The sequence below is a fragment of the Galleria mellonella genome, unplaced genomic scaffold (assembly GCF_026898425.1).
Source record: "Galleria mellonella isolate WM207_F2 unplaced genomic scaffold, CSIRO_AGI_GalMel_v1 utg223, whole genome shotgun sequence".
NCBI lineage: Eukaryota > Metazoa > Arthropoda > Insecta > Lepidoptera > Pyralidae > Galleria > Galleria mellonella.
Window position 1 is genome coordinate 779,720 of NW_026442042.1, and position 18,635 is coordinate 798,354.

General features: G+C 32.1%; 2 protein-coding genes across 4 annotated transcripts in view; one reads left to right on the forward strand and one right to left on the reverse strand.

Annotated features, from left to right (window-relative positions):
• Positions 1–2,311: 2,311 nt before the first annotated feature.
• On the reverse strand, positions 2,312–12,590 carry LOC113517641 (ribosomal protein S6 kinase beta-1). The gene is made up of 9 exons (XM_026902393.3): positions 12,234–12,590; positions 11,639–11,679; positions 11,297–11,558; positions 10,511–10,644; positions 9,601–9,792; positions 9,425–9,515; positions 9,087–9,329; positions 6,691–6,798; positions 2,312–6,583 (listed from the first exon to the last, which is right to left on the reverse strand). The coding sequence occupies exons 1-9, from the start codon at positions 12,327–12,329 to the stop codon at positions 6,395–6,397; spliced, it is 1,356 nt and encodes a 451-aa protein (XP_026758194.1). The 5' UTR covers positions 12,330–12,590; the 3' UTR covers positions 2,312–6,394.
• A 3,062-nt stretch (positions 12,591–15,652) lies between these two features.
• The window catches only part of LOC113517526 (phosphatase and actin regulator 4), a 66,435-nt gene continuing 63,452 nt past the window's right edge, over positions 15,653–18,635 (forward strand). For 2 of the 3 annotated variants that reach the window (XM_026902219.3, XM_031912320.2), the window contains exon 1: positions 15,654–15,928. In XM_026902219.3, the coding sequence (XP_026758020.2) occupies positions 15,841–15,928 (88 nt within the window). In that variant the 5' untranslated portion in view covers positions 15,654–15,840. Of the gene's footprint in view, positions 15,929–18,635 lie in introns of all 3 variants that reach the window. The other variant, XM_052894706.1, reaches the window with a different exon arrangement.

Here is an 18,635-nt window from a genome sequence, read left to right on the forward strand (position 1 = left end):
TTAAGAGGAAATTAATGGCATATGTTTTTTATCAGTCGATTTGAAAAAGAAGTAGGTTTTGATTAAGATTAAATTTTATTAATATGGTGTTAAACAAGTAATCCACCATCTTTTGTCTACGGTCATATTTAAACGTAATTTATTTTAACAGCTGTATTAACAGGGTTAATAAAATATCTAAGAACAAGGAATTACATAACAGGAGTGATAAAATTATCAATTCATACGAGGCTAGTGTATAGAAAATGTAATATATAATAAACAGCCGTATAACCCTACCAAATTGAGACACAACCTACTTACATACTTTCTACATAAACAGTGTCGAATATATAATCTAGAAATATAAAATTTATTATTGACAAATAATTGAAATATCAAACTTTTTCTATACACTTACCTACTAAGAATTGAGAAAATAGCAATTGACGGTGTATCTTTCGTCCTCTTTTTACTAATTATATTTGCATAAGAAAGGCGGCAACCATATGATTTACAGTTTTTATTCTATCATTCCTTTTATATAATTCCTTGTTCTTAGTAAAATATACACAATCCTTCATCTTGTAACGTCGGTCATTTTGAAAATATTACAATAATAAGTATGACATACTGCAAGTAATATTATAAGGCAAAATTACAGCAAAATCAGTTAAGATCAATTGGTTCTAATTCAGATTGCAGGTTTTTACCTAAACAAATAAATTAATTAATATATATATGTAAATTAAATACATACATACATATCTGTCACACCTGTCTTCTATTAGGGTAGGCAGAAACAATAGAACGCCATTTATGTAAATTAAATAAATATATAATAATAAAAAAATGGCGTCGACAATTTACGATATGGACGTCCACAGCAAAGTATAAAAGCGTTCTTTTGCACGATATATTGTGGAACTGCACGATAATAATGTGGAAGTTCATAATAAATCGTGCACGGTAAAGAATAAAACTTCCAGCAGTACAAGCATCGTGATCTTGTTTGGAAGGCTAAGACACTGCTTAAGGGTATTTTTTTGTTGGGTGAAAATGGTATAGTAGCCCCGCCTGCGCTAACGGGATACGCTGGCGGAGCACCAGTGAAGGGTGATAGATGAGAATGAAAACAAGCCAGATAGCCCATCATGATGAATTCATCAGGAATTAACCATGACAGTTTCCAGGGGGAACCGCGAGGAGGCTGACCTGGTTGGGTGTATTGCTAGCAAAGGGATTCTTAGTCTCCATTACTAACAATCCCTTTCCCCCCACTGCTTAAGGGTAGTGGTCTAACAATATCTGAATTTCTCACAAAGCCCCGACATGACGTGTGACGTAATCTCTTTTCCTTCAGCATGCTTACAAAGTGTGATGTTAAGAAATATCTCAGTATTTCTTCCGAACCCACGGGTGCTGATGGTGAAAGTATTTTAATGTTGCAACCCATTGTTGATAAGCTATTGTCAATATATACATATATTATTAATTCTTCTCTTGACACATGTTCTTTTTCTGAGCTATGGAAGAAAGTCCGTATTATTCCTGTCCTAAAACATTCAAACTCACATCTATGTCCGACCTAAGACTTATCTCAATACTTCCTACCCCTTATCTAAAGTTTCGGACATTGGCTTGCTGAGGAGTTCTTTTACATACATTATAAATACTAAATTCTTACATATTTTAATTACCTATCGTGTTGCAATGCAGCTGTTATCAATAGTCCATGATTTGACAGTGACATTTATTTTTTTATTGTTGACAAGTGTTCGACGTATTTGATATATTGGTTTTTTTATAACATTACGAATTGTTTTAATGACTCAGTTAATTAACATTCATTCTTTTTGTTTTAAATTTTGCAAATTATGAGGACTTATACCTTACACTTACCATGTTCTTGTAAATAAATAAATAGATCCATGGCTTTCGGGTCATACGGGACACCTGTATAAGGAATGCAACTTTAAAGTACTATTTTCTATATTTATGTACTTACATTATTGTATCAATAAAAATCGCTAGCTAAGGAATTATCATCATATTAGCCGTCTTCTGTCCACTGCTGAACGTAGGCCTCTCTCTATTGGGGGATTCTGTCACGTTTGGCAGGCGAATTAGCAACCGCAGTTAGGCTTTGGTGATGTTTTAAGAGGGACGTTGTTACGGGTAGGGTAGACCAATAAGGGTAGACCTTAATCATTAAGTTTTTTCGGTTGCCTCTTACGACACCCACAGGAACGATAGGGGTGGCTTCTATTCTATGCCGGGACCACATTGCGAGCTATTTAAGGAATAAACGCCGTGAATTAAAACTCTGATATACAAAATAAAAAATGACCTTTTAATTCAATTCATCAAGCATGGTAACAAGGTACATAATATATTGTAAATTATTATTTCGTCTTACAGTCGGGGTTAGAACATTTTTTTTGTTAGAGCGATTAATCCTACCAAAGATTAGACTAAACGGTAACTTGTATAAAATGTACATTCGTTATATGTAGGTAGTATAAAACAATATCATATTTATATTTTACCGACATTTATATGTGAAAACATTTATGTAGCCCTTACATGTCATCGCCCTTTATATAAATTGTTAAAAAATTGACGACGATTTGACGATTATATTGTCACTCGGTCAACTGTATATATTGTATGCCTCAGTCAATTATGTATATTTCAAAAGAGAAAATGAATTAAGAACATTACTTATTTGATAGTATAATTAATTCTTCGAAAACGATGTAATAGATTAATCTAATAAAATAATGACGTCACAATAAAGATTCCTACTCAAATTATTACTTTCATTACTGTCGCCCCTGAGATATAAAAATAATAAGTGCCTTCAAAACAGAATTTGCGTGACTGAAAAATTAATCCTTCATTTTGATCATATCCTATATTATCTTCAAGTATAGTCTACCCTTTTTAAACCACAACTGTTAATGTAACATATTTCTGAGATAAAAACTTTGTAAAATGAGCTTGTTTAATTTGTTATTTATTGCAAATCATCTTAGACAATAAATATTTATTATTTTTTGCATCTGCAAACATAAATATCAAACTAACTCAATTTCACGAAATGCGCGACTTGCGCTATTTCTTCTTAGTAGGGCAGTAGAATTATATTCAAGGTATACTATGTTCTTATGAATATTTTTAATTAAATGTAACAGTAAAATTAATACTAATTTATTTCGGTTAAAGCAAAAAAAAAGGTACCAAAGACTAGTAGAAAAAATATTTTGTCCATTCTCTTTTTTATTCGCGGTTTAACGGTTTCAAAACATGTAACATCAGTGCATTAGACATGCATATTTATATTTTTATAACTGAATTAGTATAGAACTGAAAACTAAACTCATACCATATGTATACCATAGGTCATGTACGCACATTGGCACGAAAGTTTCAACGAGAGACGAGTCGAGCTCGAGGGTATACATATATGGTGTGTAAGAAGTTTATACATTATTATATCATATTTTAAATAAATCAAGTAAGTGTACCCATAACTGAAGAAATGTTTTTGTAGTTATCATTTAAAATTTCCGGTCACATTTTATACTTTACACCGGTTAATTATTTATCCGAAAATTTGCGATCGATACGAAATAGTTTTTATAAAAAAAATAACATATGTATTTTGCTTTAAAATGAATAGAATACGTATTATTTTTTGGATTTTCTAAGTGGTCTTTCGAGATCTTACAATAAAAAAATCCTGTATTTACAATTGTCATTAGGAATATAAGTATGTAACACAAACAGGCTAAGAATTACTTCCGGAAAAAAAATAGTATATTATATTAACTAATAATGAAAATGAGCTTCACTTCGATAATTTTATAAAAAAAAAAAAAAAAAAACACTTCATTATATATACATAATTTAATATTCATAACTAAAGAAATTTAAAATCGTTATTGATATCAGAATGTTAGAATTCCTAATCGGGATGTCAGTGTCTATCTTCAGATTTTGACAAAATTTTATTTCGGCTAAGTCGAATCTCTAATATTGTTAAACTCATTTATTGTGTATGTATAATAATATGAAAATTGTTATTTTCGGTATAAAGGGCATATGCTTTTTTTTTCTCGGTCGTTCAAGCCGACAAAAATTGCTTCTAGACTTAGTCATTACAAATATTACAAATTCATAATTCAAAAACTACCTACAAATTATTATCTATTAAGGGTGACAATTTCTCTTGATTAAATTTATGGATATTTAGATAGAACGTAATGTTTTAATGTCATTTAATTTCAAGTATAATTTTAATTACAGTGACGCTGACATCTTCTTGTTATTATCAGGCAAATTTTACGGGAATTAATGGATTTATGTTGTATAACCCGCCATGTTTAGTTTCATTTTATAATGAGAACGTAATATCAACAGACTAGTATGGTTTCATCGGTGGGTTACATGAAATGGATCCTATAATAATTTATAAAAAGCCAGTTTTAACTTTCCAAGACGCTAGAAGTTGCCAGCTATTTGTGAAACCAAACATTCTGATACCAATTCATTATTTAAAACTATAGTTCCATTTCAGTGTTTGGCTATACCTAGGTACTTGCAAACCATTGCATAATTACTTTTTGCTCTAATTTCGTTAAGCATTAACAATAAACTTTTACAGTGCCCTAACTGATATTTCCAAATAATTTCATCTAAGGTCATCTTTCAATAACATTAAAAGACATTTAAATAAATTCTAGTGAAAATGGTAACTTTTGCTATTAAAATAGCACAAATAATAACTTAATACTATTAGACAAGACATTTTCAATGATATTGAGTTGTATTATTGCCATCGTATATTTTTTGAAACCGCGCTAGTTAATAACGCTACATCGCGATTTCCTGGTATTTTTTATTATTATTATAATTATTACTTTACATCAAAACATCATTTTCATACAAGTATATATCATATTTAATACATATCACATTCTCATATTATACCTATATATAAATAAGATAATATTTACAATGTTCTCATAATTATAAGGTCAATTAAAAAGAAACTTCAAATTAAAACATCACAAAATTTGGTAGGAGATCGCGATGTTGCGATAGTTAACAGGGAAAGTACCTATTCTGTTGTTCCATGATTGATTGATAATAGATTTAAAAAATATTAAGACAGGATATTAAAACTGAATGGGCATAAGACCTAGGAAATGATTAAACTGCTGTGTAGTAAATGAGTGTATGCGATTCATAAATTCACATTAGTTTCTCAATATAAGCGGGTAATAAGATGCACCGCCAGCAAATACCAACAGTCTCACAAAAACAAAGATGCACCTACCGGTCGCTAGACCTAGAGTATAGGCTATAATACAATTACCAGCACAAATTTTACATTTATATAGTTGTCGGCAAAATTAATTTAATTACATAAATAAAGGTACATGAATTTTATCCAAATATTATACAATACTTATTCCAATTACTTTCATAAATTCTAACCCCTGATTTGTATTAACGAAAATTTTTATATCACATGCGGATTTTATCACGCGATAAATTGAGAAACTACTGCATTTTAAAATTAAATTACAATCACATAAAATTATCGATTTCATAGTAATTATCACTACAAATCATATAATGAAAATATTTAATAGATATTTTTTAACAACCAAATAAGATCCGATATAATTATTACATAATATTATGAATTAAACTAAAAATATCAAATTGGATATATGTCTGTACTGCATCCAATGATTTAGCACACAATACTCCACACTTTCTCAGTTTGGTTCGGAACTAGTAATAATATTAGTATAAACTACAAATAGTGCAGCCACACACTAAACATAAACCAGTGCATTTTGCATAATAGAGGAATAGCAATGCTACTTATGTTGTAGTGCATAAAGTGCACAAAATATATAATATATAATTACCGGAATATTTATAGTATTCTTCAATTTGTAACAATAACAATATAAAAAAATAAGTCAATATGCAAAATTCATAAGATACTTTCTTTACGGTAAATAGTAACTGTCACTGCTAGTGTGCGGCTGTATGCTAACTATGAATGTAGGCTCACTGGATCAACGGTTTCAAGTCATTAAACATTAAAAAGTTGTATCTTCTACATAACAGACCTATTAATTATTGTTTTTGTAATAGAACTTCTAACGCTTTTTACTTTTACTAAACTTATAACATTTTTCATTACAAAAGAAACGTTGCCAAATGTCCATACTACTTCACTAACTATTATATGTCACAAATTACTCGTCTTAACATACATAGATATTATACATATCAATAGATATACGTATATTTATGACTTGTTAAACATAAAGCCGCTGATCCGGTCACCCAAGTTAATTAACAATAATTATCCTAATTACAGTACTTACTATATAGGTAGACCTTGCACGTCCATGAGGTCCTCTTGTTGAGCATGTGATTGCGAATGGGCGGTGGAAGGTGGCGGTCCTGCGAACGTGTTGTGGTGTTGTGGCCGCGGGCGGCGCGGCGAACGAGCCGTAATTACTCGTGGCTTGTGAATCTCGTCCAGTACAGAGGGTGCTACGTATGTGAACCCCTGCAATATTATAAATACAAAAATTGTGTATCTATTAAATAAAATTCAGATAAATCTCTTGTTTATAGGGCACAATCAATTTAATTTCAGCTACTGAAATATAATACCTGAAACATTAGGTTGGCACTTTCGCTAAGAGTAGACTCATCAGGTGAATCAATGGGCGTTTGAAGTGTGAATCTTGTATCAAACTGTGATACATCATCCTCGCTTGCCTGAAAATCACATAATATGTAGGTATGTAAAATTTACAAAAAACACTCTGTACTCGTATGTTAAGTTGATTTACTTGTAATACAGCACAAGTGCTTTACACAAATATGTATGTATATAAATGTATTACACATGATGAATTTTATTACAAAAATAAAAAGTAACTTTAAAGTGTTGTGTAGATAAGGAAATCATTTCATATATTCTTTGAGATAGTAAATTTATCTCTACATCATGAATTTGGCTGTCCATTTATTAATGAGTGAGAAACCTGGCATATTCATATTCTATTGCTAAAGCTTAAATCTTGATATTGACTTAAATGTAAATAATTTTGTGTTTGTATGAAGTACTAGTACCTACTAGTGTACCTAATAGGTGCAAATAAGGGGGGAAAGGGATTGTTAGTAATGGAGACTAAAAATCCCATTGCTAGCAATATACCCAACCAGGTCGACCTCCTCGTGGTTCCCCTGGAAACTATCATGGTTAATTCCTGATGAATCCATCATGATGGGCTAACTGGCCTGTTTTCATTCTCATCGATCACCATTCACTGGTGCTCCGCCAGCGTATCCCGTTAGCGCAGGCGGGGTTACCATACCATTTTCACCCATCAAAAAAAAAATAGGTGCAAATATTCTATGATATCACTCTTCCTTATACAGATAAATAAACTAACATACAATAAGATTTTACATCAAGTATATACGAGGTCTGTCCGGAAAGTTCGTATAAAAGTGTTCTGGAATGCGAGAAAGAGGAGTGGGGAGGCCAGGTAAGCGCAGGACCCCTTCCTTATGTCCCTAACAATGCTTCAGTTCTGGTCTGACCGCCGTGCGGTGCGAACTGGCTTGTCACGCCATCTGTGAAGTTACCTCTTAACGAAACCCCGTCGGCATGGAGCCCGCTTCCGTTGAAGAGCAGCGCGTCGTAATCAAGTTTCTCTCGAAACTCGGCAAGAATGGCCGTGAAATTTTTGCCGATCTCAGAACAGTTTATGGGGATGATGCTGTGAAGGAACCAACCGTCCACAAGTGGCTAAAAAGATTCAGAGAGGGCCGAGAAAGCGTTCAAGATGACCCACGTTCAGGACGTCCTTCCACTTCACATTCCGACGAAAACGTGGAAAGAATTCGAACTTGTGTTAATGGGGACCGTCGTTTAACGGTCAGACAGGTGGCTGAAGAGCTTAATTTGGGCAAAACCGTGGTCCACGAAATTCTAAGAAACGAACTTCAAATGAAAAAAATTTGCGCCAAGATCGTTCCGTGAGTTTTTGAGTAAAAATTCCATTACGGTGACCGAACACCCCCCTATTCGCCGGATTTGGCCCCGTGTGACTTCTTCTTGTTCCCAAAAACCAAATTGGTACTTCGGGGGCGGCATTTGGGGGACATAAATGAGATAAAAAAAGCTACGACGGGGCAGCTGAGAAACCTACAACCAGAGGACTTTCAAGGAGCCTTCTCACAGTGGAAACGGCGTTGGCACAAGTGCATTATGTCACAGGGGGAGTACTTTGAAGGGGATAAAATTGATTTACCTGAATAATTGTAAAATAAAATTTTTAAAAAACTTTTATACGTACTTTCCGGACAAACCTCGTATACTTTTTATGCAACCAAGATTGAACAACTGATTGCAGATCACAGCTATAATCCCGTGACTACTACTTCACCTGTACAAATGACAAACATTTTCACTGCTATTTGTATGAGATAGAATAAAACAAATTAGAATATCTGGCATCATGTTCTTTTACATGTGTGCAGTTAACATATCTCTAAATAGATTTGTATATAATTTGTCTATGGGAACAGACATGATCAATATACCATTTGGCAAAATTTAAGACCTATAGTCAATAAATGGCACATGTAATCAATAAAAACTCAATACAACACTACAATTGACTTAACATTGTTATGATTATGGTTTTTACATTATATCGGAAAGAAAAATATCTCTGTGTATGTGGGGATTTATACTAAACGACCTTTATTTATAGATAACATTGAGGATAAAGGAAAAGATAATTAAAACTAAGATTAAATACATACTACAAAAAACTTTAGCTTCATACATATCACAATTCCTATTGATGATTTTGGAATTTAAAAAATTGTGACAAATTTTACTTTGTTTTTACTTTTACACAAAAATTGTTGTAAATATTTACTTATTTTTAATAACGAATAAGCAGACACTAATGACAAATCTGCAACATCAAAAGTATCAGAAGTTCTAGTAGAATTATATTTTGAAATGTTTACACAAATACACATACCAATCTGGGTTTTATTGGTGGTTCTAATCGACGGGCGAAAACATCATCCCAATGAACATGTTTGAAGAATGCATGACCTCGTACTACGGCTGCTCCAGCAGCACCAAGGCGCTGTGTTTCAGAACGCTTCATAAGACGCCGTATTAAGTCGCGGGCATCTTGTGTGAGGTAGGCAGGCAGCATTAATTTACCCTTAAGTATTTTTTCTATTGTCTTTGTACGATTATCGCCTGTAAATGGAGGCTGCAACATGGACAAATTATATTTATGATATACATTATTACACACTAATATTTATACAATCAATGGTATCTGATTGATTGTGATAAATTACATACTTGACCAATTAGCATGTCATACATCAAGGCACCCAAGCTCCACCAATCAACAGCTTTCCCATGGCCACTTCTTGTTAGAATCTCTGGTGCCCTATTAATAAAATTTAATATTATTAATATTACATAATGTTATTATTATAATAATATTTTTTTGAATGTATTTCTTGATAACTTACATATATTCAATTGTACCACAGAATGTATGTGTAACAATTCCTTCTTGAATGTGTTCTTTACATAAACCAAAGTCTGTGAGTTTAACATGACCTTGTGCATCCAATAACACATTTTCTGGTTTCAAATCTCGATAAATTATACCTAAGCTATGTAAATGTTCTAAAGCCAGTATAATTTCAGATAAATAGAAGCTGGAATATAAAAAAAACTTAATAATTAACACATTATATAATTATCATTGTATATGATAATATATCAATTACTTAAACAGCTTTTAATATAGATAAAACAATTTAAAAAAATTCTAGTCTTTTAAATCAGCTGACTAAATTGAAAGGAGAAAAATGTTACAAATTTCAAGCAGTAACTTTTAGAATCCACCATCGTCACTTCTTTTACTTCAATGGGTAGCATGATTTTTTATTTTTTAGGATACATTGCATCGAAACAAAAGGCTATAAAATGTAATACTACATTTATATTGAATAGGAAACAGTCATACTCAAAATATGCTTCATGGAGAACTCTGTAATAAATCTAGTAGCCAAGTATACTTGGTTGTCACAAACAACATAGTACAACAGGTTTTGTCTATTAAATAATCTCAAAAAGTGCATATTAGTGGAAGTGTTCTCTGACAGAATTTGTAATTATAGTGATGAATTAATAATAATTTTATAAATTTATAATGGAATCAATACAGTGTAATATAATGTATATTTATTGCCTAAACACTAATTTGTATAAAATTAAATATTTATATTCATACCTAAAATCCAATATATTAGTAGCTAATATATAGTCATAGTGTCTGTCAGAGATAAGTAAATTTTTGCTCTCAATATTTATAAATGCATTAACAATGTAATTTACAAGTGCAATAAAGAATATATATAATTCAATACTCACCATGCAGTATCCTCAAGAAAAATGCCTTCTCGTTCAAGATGCATAAAAAGTTCACCACCGCTTAAATATTCTAATATTAAGTATAGTTTACCACCAGTTTGAAAAGCATAAACTAATTCCACTATGAAAGGATGCTGAAAAAATTTAAGATATAAAATATTATATTAGTAAGGCAATAATGTATAAATAATTAGATATATTGTGCAGATCTGTTCATTAAAATTTTGATCCACATGATAAGTAGATATAACATTGAAATACCACACACTGATCTATCATAAAATATCTAAATAAAGAAACCATGATTTCTCATGTGATCTACACATTTGCTAAGAAAGATTTCTTGGAAATCTTAATGTTTAATACTATAGTATTATTATTATTTATCCCCCCCACTAGATGGAGCGACAACCTGAAATGCATTGCAGGGGGTCAGTGGATGCTGATGGCTCAGGATCATCTTTATGACAGTCTATCGGGAAGGCTTATGTCCAGCAGTGGATGGATAATGGCTGAAATGATGATTATTTACTAATGTTGATAATGAAAGGTATGCTATGCAGAAGTGGAGAGGTTTAGGTATCAATTGAAGTAGCCTATCATAATTAGATTCTTACAAAAAACATGCACATCCAGAGATCCTCCAGTCTGAAAGGCTATTGAAACTTAATTCTCTATCTTTAATTTATAGTACCTAATTTAATATATCCATTACACCTACAGCTATAATTATCAGCAAATTACCATATTATACAGTTAAGATTACTAATACAATTTTAAAATCACCTTAACAGCTTCTAATATATTTCTTTCTGCTTTAGTATGTGCAGTATCTTTCTGATTGCGAACAATTGATGCCTTTTTAAGAACTTTCATAGCAAAATGAGATCCAGCATCTGGTCCTGTAATCTTGCGAACTTGAAACACTTTCCCATATCCACCTTTTCCCAAAACTTTCCGCAACTCAAAATCTTGTGGACCAAGTCGCTTACACTGTCCAGGATTTACTGTATCCTCAGATAGTTGTATTGTTTCAGATCCTTCTAATCTGTAAAGTATTATATTATATTAAATTTCATACTCTTTCTAAATTTTATACATTCTGATATAATAGAGGAGTTCACTTACTCAACAATATTGTTGACATTTAACTCAGGGTCATAATCCACCTGCATTAAAAAAAGAATTATAACAAAAATACACATATATTAACATAATCACTTGATTTAAAAAAATCCCAACTAAAAAAAAGACAATAATTTTAAAATATGACAAGAAAAACCCCATTTCCTCACAGCATATTCTTGAAATAATATACTAATGATGAAACTAAAAAGCAATATATTTGATTTTAAGATAAATTAGTACATGTTTCAGTAAAAATTATTTCTCTATGTCTACATAGATAAATATGTAAGTTAGAAAAAAAAACAACAACTATTTTATAAATGTCAATTAGTAGGTATTGGTGTCTAATACTATTTTAATTTTACATAATAATAATAAATAAAATTATACAAAATATTTTGTAACTATGACAAGAATTTAACAAATGACACAGTTATTACTTTTATTTCTAAATATCTGTGTTCCATAAGATTACTTCAAAATTACTGTACCTATGGTTAGTAATTAAAAACAAATTATCATTTGACTCCAATGTAGATTTTAGGTTAGACTTAATAGTAGATATAACCTTTTCTAAAATTAACAAAATAACTACCTCATCAACTTCGATAATATCGTCTTCGTCTGAATCTCCAACTGTAACATCCACATCTAAATCTAAATCGAAAACACCTGCCATATACGATGACATTTCAAGAATATCACATCAGCAAGTATACTGCGTCTGGTACGGAGTCTAAAAAATTTGAATGAAATAGTTGTGTTGTTTTCTTACTATTATTTTTAATTTTTCAAACCGAAGTGATATATTTTTTATATCACTAACTCAGATGCCAATTCACGAACACGCTTCAAAATTGCTAGCAAGTGTAAAATAAGAAAATGAAAATGCGAATAAGAACAAAACCATACGATACGGAGAACAGACTATTTAGAGATATACGAGTTTACTTCAGAACGAGTATTGCCAGTATTAGTAATAACCAAAGATTTTAGGTAATAACTTTTAGGGAATTAGCATAGACTATAATATATACATTATACTTACAGAAATACGTTTTTAACTGGCATATTATGAAATATTAACTTTTACAAACCATCAACTTTGTTCTCGTGACCAGAATGTTTACAGACCGGAATAAAAAGTAGTCTAGATCCTTCTCCATCTCATATAATGCGTTTATATGAAACTAGTTAAATGGTTAAGGCGTTATAAGGTAACAAATATAGTATTATTCATTTATATTGTTCCGGACGACTGTCCATCTACGTAAAAAAAAATTACGGTGTATTAAAGTGCAGTGAAATAAAATCAGAAAGTGTTAGAACAATATAATAATTTTATAAAGTAACAACAAATCATATAGGAAAATTTGTGCATAATTTCCAAATAATACGAGGATGGATTGAAAAGTTCACGATCTCAGCAAGAAAACAATATATAATATAAACAAAAGTAATTTTATTTTTCTACGTAATCTCCACTTAATTCAATGCACTTCTTCCATCTGGTTTCCAAGACCTGTATGCCAGTCATAAAAAAAAATTTCTTTAAGGCCTTCAAAAAGTTCACCCACCGCAGTTTCGACCTCCTCATTTGATGAAAATTTTTGACCTCCAAGATGTTATTTTTAGGTTTGGGAATAGATGAAAGTCTGAAGGTGCCATCGTATTAAAGTTGTTTCTTCAAACAGACTTTACAAGCACTTTTAAATATGTTAACATATTTTAAAAATAGTGTTTATATACATACACAATGCACATATGTTTTCAATAAAAAATTTAAATTTATTAAATGGTAGATCCAAAATATACTTCGATATCTTATTATAACATTTAATATCATTCCTATAAAAGATGTATTAACTTTTTCTAAACGATTTCTAAATTTCGGAACAGCAAGTTTGTACTTGTGTCACTGTTTTTAAGAAGCAGTTGAAGATTCGTACGTATATATAAAATGTTTGCGTATATGTATTGTGAAACTAGAGTGAAAACATTTGCTTCTTTAAATTTTTTTCTTAGTAATTCACCACTTCCCATAGAATAAATTCCGCAGATTGCACGTTTTTGTAATACAAATATGTGTTGGATGCCTGCTTTACCCCATAATAATATTCCATAGAACAATTTACTATGAAACTAACTAAATTAATCTAGCACTAGCAGTTTAAATATTAGTATACTTATTGTTTAATCCTGCGTACAATGTACGCTGCTAAATTTAATTTAGTTGCAAGGTTTTGGATCTGAGGACTCCATTGAGTTTTATTATTAAGAGTGATTCCAAACAATATAGTAGAATGGTCCTTCATCCTTCGTTAGCGCCTACGTCGTCGACTAAGGACCACTTAACTCAGCGTTCGATGCAAGATGACCCGTCGTTCGACCCTCGTCGAACGATGAGCAGCAGCGTCTTTCTTAAAACATCTCTAAAAGTCTAGCAGCAGTTGCCATGTTGCCTGCCGCGGGCCGTATATCAATACAAAGACCTTCACGCACTCGCTACAATTAGGTGATCTCTACGGAGAGACCGAGAGTTTTGTCTATGTGATACAGGATCAGGTGGTTAAGACGAACAAATACCGAAAGCACATTCTAAACGATAGCACTTAGGACATCTGTTGGGCATGTCGCCATCCCCGGGAGTCACTCAGACATGTGCTTTCGGGTTGTTCAGCTCTTACCAACACTGTATACTGACACAACCAAGTAGTCAAAATACTCCATTTAGAGTTACTTAAGAAGTACGGCCTCGCGAATATACTATAGTACAGCAAACTCTCATTTGCGAGGCCGTACGAGCTCCAGCCGGTTCTTGAAAGCGATAGCGTCAGGCTCTACTGGGACCGATTCATCATCATGAACAGGACAGTTCCTGCGAATATATTTGATATCGTGGTGATAGATCGGATACTCTCGAGGTTGTTTTTGGTAGATGTCATTATACCGCATGACGAGAACCTCGTGAAAGCCGAAACCGAGAAGAAGAGAAAATATCTCGATTTGGCTCACTTGGCTGACCGAAATGTGGGGTGTTACATCCACCGAAATCATTCCAATCGTTCTGTCGGTGAACGAATTTATCCCAACCAGACGGTTGGAATTCCGAGGCGGCTATCTTCCGGCAAAGATGCAGAAAGCAGTGCTCTTAGATACTGCTTGTATAGTGCGCCGATTTCTTTCCCTGGAGCTTCGAACCCTGGCCAACTGTGCTTCTGCCGGGGGTTAGTTTGTCATTTCCTCTTCTTAAGAGATAAGATGATGACATGGAGATGAGTTTTTTTTTAAACAATAAATAAATCACATCAAAATTTATATTGTATGCTGAACTGCTGCCCTAAAAGTCGAGAGTCAGGCCCATCGGTACCGGGGTGCTGTTATACCTGGACGTATACTTATCCCCCTTAGAACAGCATCCTGTAGACGGCAACGATACAGAGCATCGATTCTCGTTACTCTTCGGACGATGATCACTATATTTATAGCGGCATATAAAGACTGATCAACGGACCTATCGGCATACTAATACCTTACCCTCGTTATCTCGAACTATATACCTATGAGTATATATGACTATTTAGGAATGAGTTTATGAAACTATGAGTTATCTATATATATACAATATATATTATATAGGATAAGTCTTATTATTAAGTAAGACTCGTATGTCGACGAATCACAATATTTTTATATATATTGTAGACGATTCTCTATTCATTTTTAATGAAACTATACTATGTTTCAAAACGAAACTATACTATATCACTGCACTCGATAAAACACTATGCATTATTATGCAGCGTCGGTGCAGTCATCCGGAATATATTGTAAGGACAAATGTAATTTTCTATGTATTCATGAAGAATTAAAATTAAAAAACTATCATGTAAGAAATCAAAAGCAAATCATCTACGGTGACATAGCAGTCTCATCTTCGGTCACGGACAGTACAGAAAGCATTATATTTAAAGCCGTAAAAAACATTTAAAAAAAATTATATGTCATTTACATGAAAAAAAAAAAAATTGTCGAGAGGGTGTAAACATGTATTACTAATTAATTATGTACTTTCGTTACTTTTGTATTTTTAAAGTGAGAATAAGAATATAATAATCAATACAGGTTTTAAGTAAAGTAAGCCTTATCTGTAAAATGTGATATTATTCCTGATTAAAGTATATAGTTTTTGAAACCTTTCAATGGCTAGTGACAGTGAAAAAAGTTCTTGTAATAACTCGGAGGATACCTTTAAGAGTAATATGAAACAAGGAAATTCGGGAAATATTGGTAAGCCTAAACTATTTCCTCTTTATTATAATCCATTTTAATTAATAACATTCTTAATCATAACCTTGCGTTGTATTCTTATACTAATTGACTGTTTTGTAATTGTTTCAGTTTATTTGTATTTCCCTTCTTATTTGTATATTATATACTTCCTACTTCTATATAGTATATTTATTACATATTAATCAGTCTTGTCATTATTTTTATTTGTAATTACATTAATTATATAGGTGTTGATGTCTCTATCAATAGTACTCATAAAAATGCCCAATTATTTAAGGATAATGTCCTTTTTTCCTTATATAAAAGATTACTTTTTTATGTTAGAGTAGGTTTTTTTTAATTAAGTAATTCAACAATCTTTTAATAAATTTTTAATGAAAAATTTTTTAAGAAATAATTTCAGTAATCATGTTCCATTTTTTTTAATTGAAAGGATTTCTGTTTATTTAATTATATTTGTTCTAAATACAAAAATATTAGAAAAATAAATTCTCTAAGTAGGAGCAACTTATAACTAGGGTTGTGTTTAAGTTATGTGTGAGATCACATTTTGTTTTTTTTATATACAACTTAGAATGGCAAACAAGCTGATGGCCCACCTGACGGAAAGTGATAACCGTCGCCTATAGACATGAGCAGTACCATGGACATAACAAAGTATACTGTTTTGCCCATGATACCCCTCATGCGTTGCCATTCCTGGGGACTCAGATGTTATTCCTCTGTACTCTGTAAATTCACACCATATCCCACCCTTCAAACCAAAACACAGCCATCCAAACACAACTGCTTCACAGTAGAAACATAAATGGGACAGAGATACCCAAGCAATTGCCTTTCTTGTACAAAGTCTCCCTCTGGAGACTTTGTACAAGTCTTATTTTTTTTATGTTCAACACACCATGTCATTTTCTGATGGTCATGGGTTTGATCCCTGCACAATATAATCAGTTGTATTTATATATGTTTGTATTGGTTTGAGTGTTATTTTATATATATGTATTTAGAAAATAGAAATAATTTATAAGTATCTATAGACATACTTATATACTTGTTTCTTTTTAATAAACTAATAGTACTTGTGTAGTACCTATAGTAAAAGCTTTGCTTAGTTTAGATCTAGATGGTATTATGTAATATTGTATGTCTCATTCTTATTTTTGTATTTTATTTCTAACCTGTATTTATGATTCTTAAATATCCATATTAATATATGATAGTGTAATTTATTTAAGTGCTTAGGTAATAGATATGTGGGTTATATTGTTTACTTTAACAAAACACAATAATGTCCTAAATTATAAATGCCTTTCAATATAATATGTTTTTATTATGAAAACAATTTCATTGTGAGATGTGAGAGTTTTTGTTAAATGTAATGATTGGAATAAATATATTAATTTTGTAATACAGTATTATATACCAATGTTTCAGGGCTGTTTGTTTTACCATTCGCTATAAAAAAGTGTGAGCATTTGGTCAATTTAAAAAAAAAATTAAGTATATCCTGACAATTACTATATTTTTAAGCTTCTATTGGACTAAAAAAATAAACAAAGACATAAATATATGACACATTTTAAATTATCATTAAAGGAGGTGATATTTTTGAAATGTATGACCATGGTATGAGGGTCAAACTGAAAGTCTTCAAAAATTCAAAATCTGATTAAATTAGTTTTTACCTTTCTTTTATCTTTTCAAAATAGTGTCTATTCATGTCAATACATCGCTGCATCCGATAGAACCACTGAGAAAAGCATTTTGCCCACTTGTCCTTAGGGATCTCTTTGACTGCCTTCTGAAACATAGCCACAGCTTCCTCGATGTCCATAAATTGTTGTTCTCAAAGTTTTTCTTTTATTTTTCGGAATATATAAAAATCACAAGGTGCGAGGTCGGGGCTATAAGGTGGATGACCCAGTAATTCTAAGTCTGAGGTCGCCAAATAATCGATCTTTTGCCTGGTGGTGTGTGACAAAGCATTGTCGTGGTGAAGGAGGATTCTACTGCGAGGTAGTTTCTCACGCACTATTTCCAAAACATGTGACAAACAATTGTTACTATACCAGAGGGAGACTTTGTACAAAAGTCGATTGCTTGGGTACCTCTGTCCCATTCGTGTTTCAACCGTGAAGCAGTTGTGTTTGCATGGCTGTGTTTCGGTTTGAAGAGTGGGATATGGCGTGAATTTACTGGGTACAGAGGAATAACACCTGAGTCCTCAGGAATGGCAGCGCATGGGGGCTATCATGGGCGAAACAGTATACTCTGTTATGTCCATGGTACTGCTCATGTCTATAGGCGACGGTTACCACTTTCCATCAGGTGGGCCGTCAGCTTGTTTGCCATTCTAAGTTGTATAAAAAAAAAAAAAAAAAAAAAAAAAAACTGTTTTTTCAATCCTCTAAAACAATTGTCGCGTAATGACCTGTCTTTCCAAAGAACGAGGCCACCATCTTTTTTCCCACGCCTCGACCTCTCTTCACTTTACTTGGCAACTCCTCAGTAGGAAACACCCGTTGAGCTGACTGTCTTTTAGTTTCGGGATCATAACAGTAAATCCAGCTTTCGTTTCTCGTAACTATGTCAAACACAGAATTCGAGTCACCTCCATTAAATCTTTCATGCATTTCACGGCACCATTCACCACAACGGAGTTTTTGAGCCTCGGTCAAATTATGAGGTATCCACCGGGCACAAA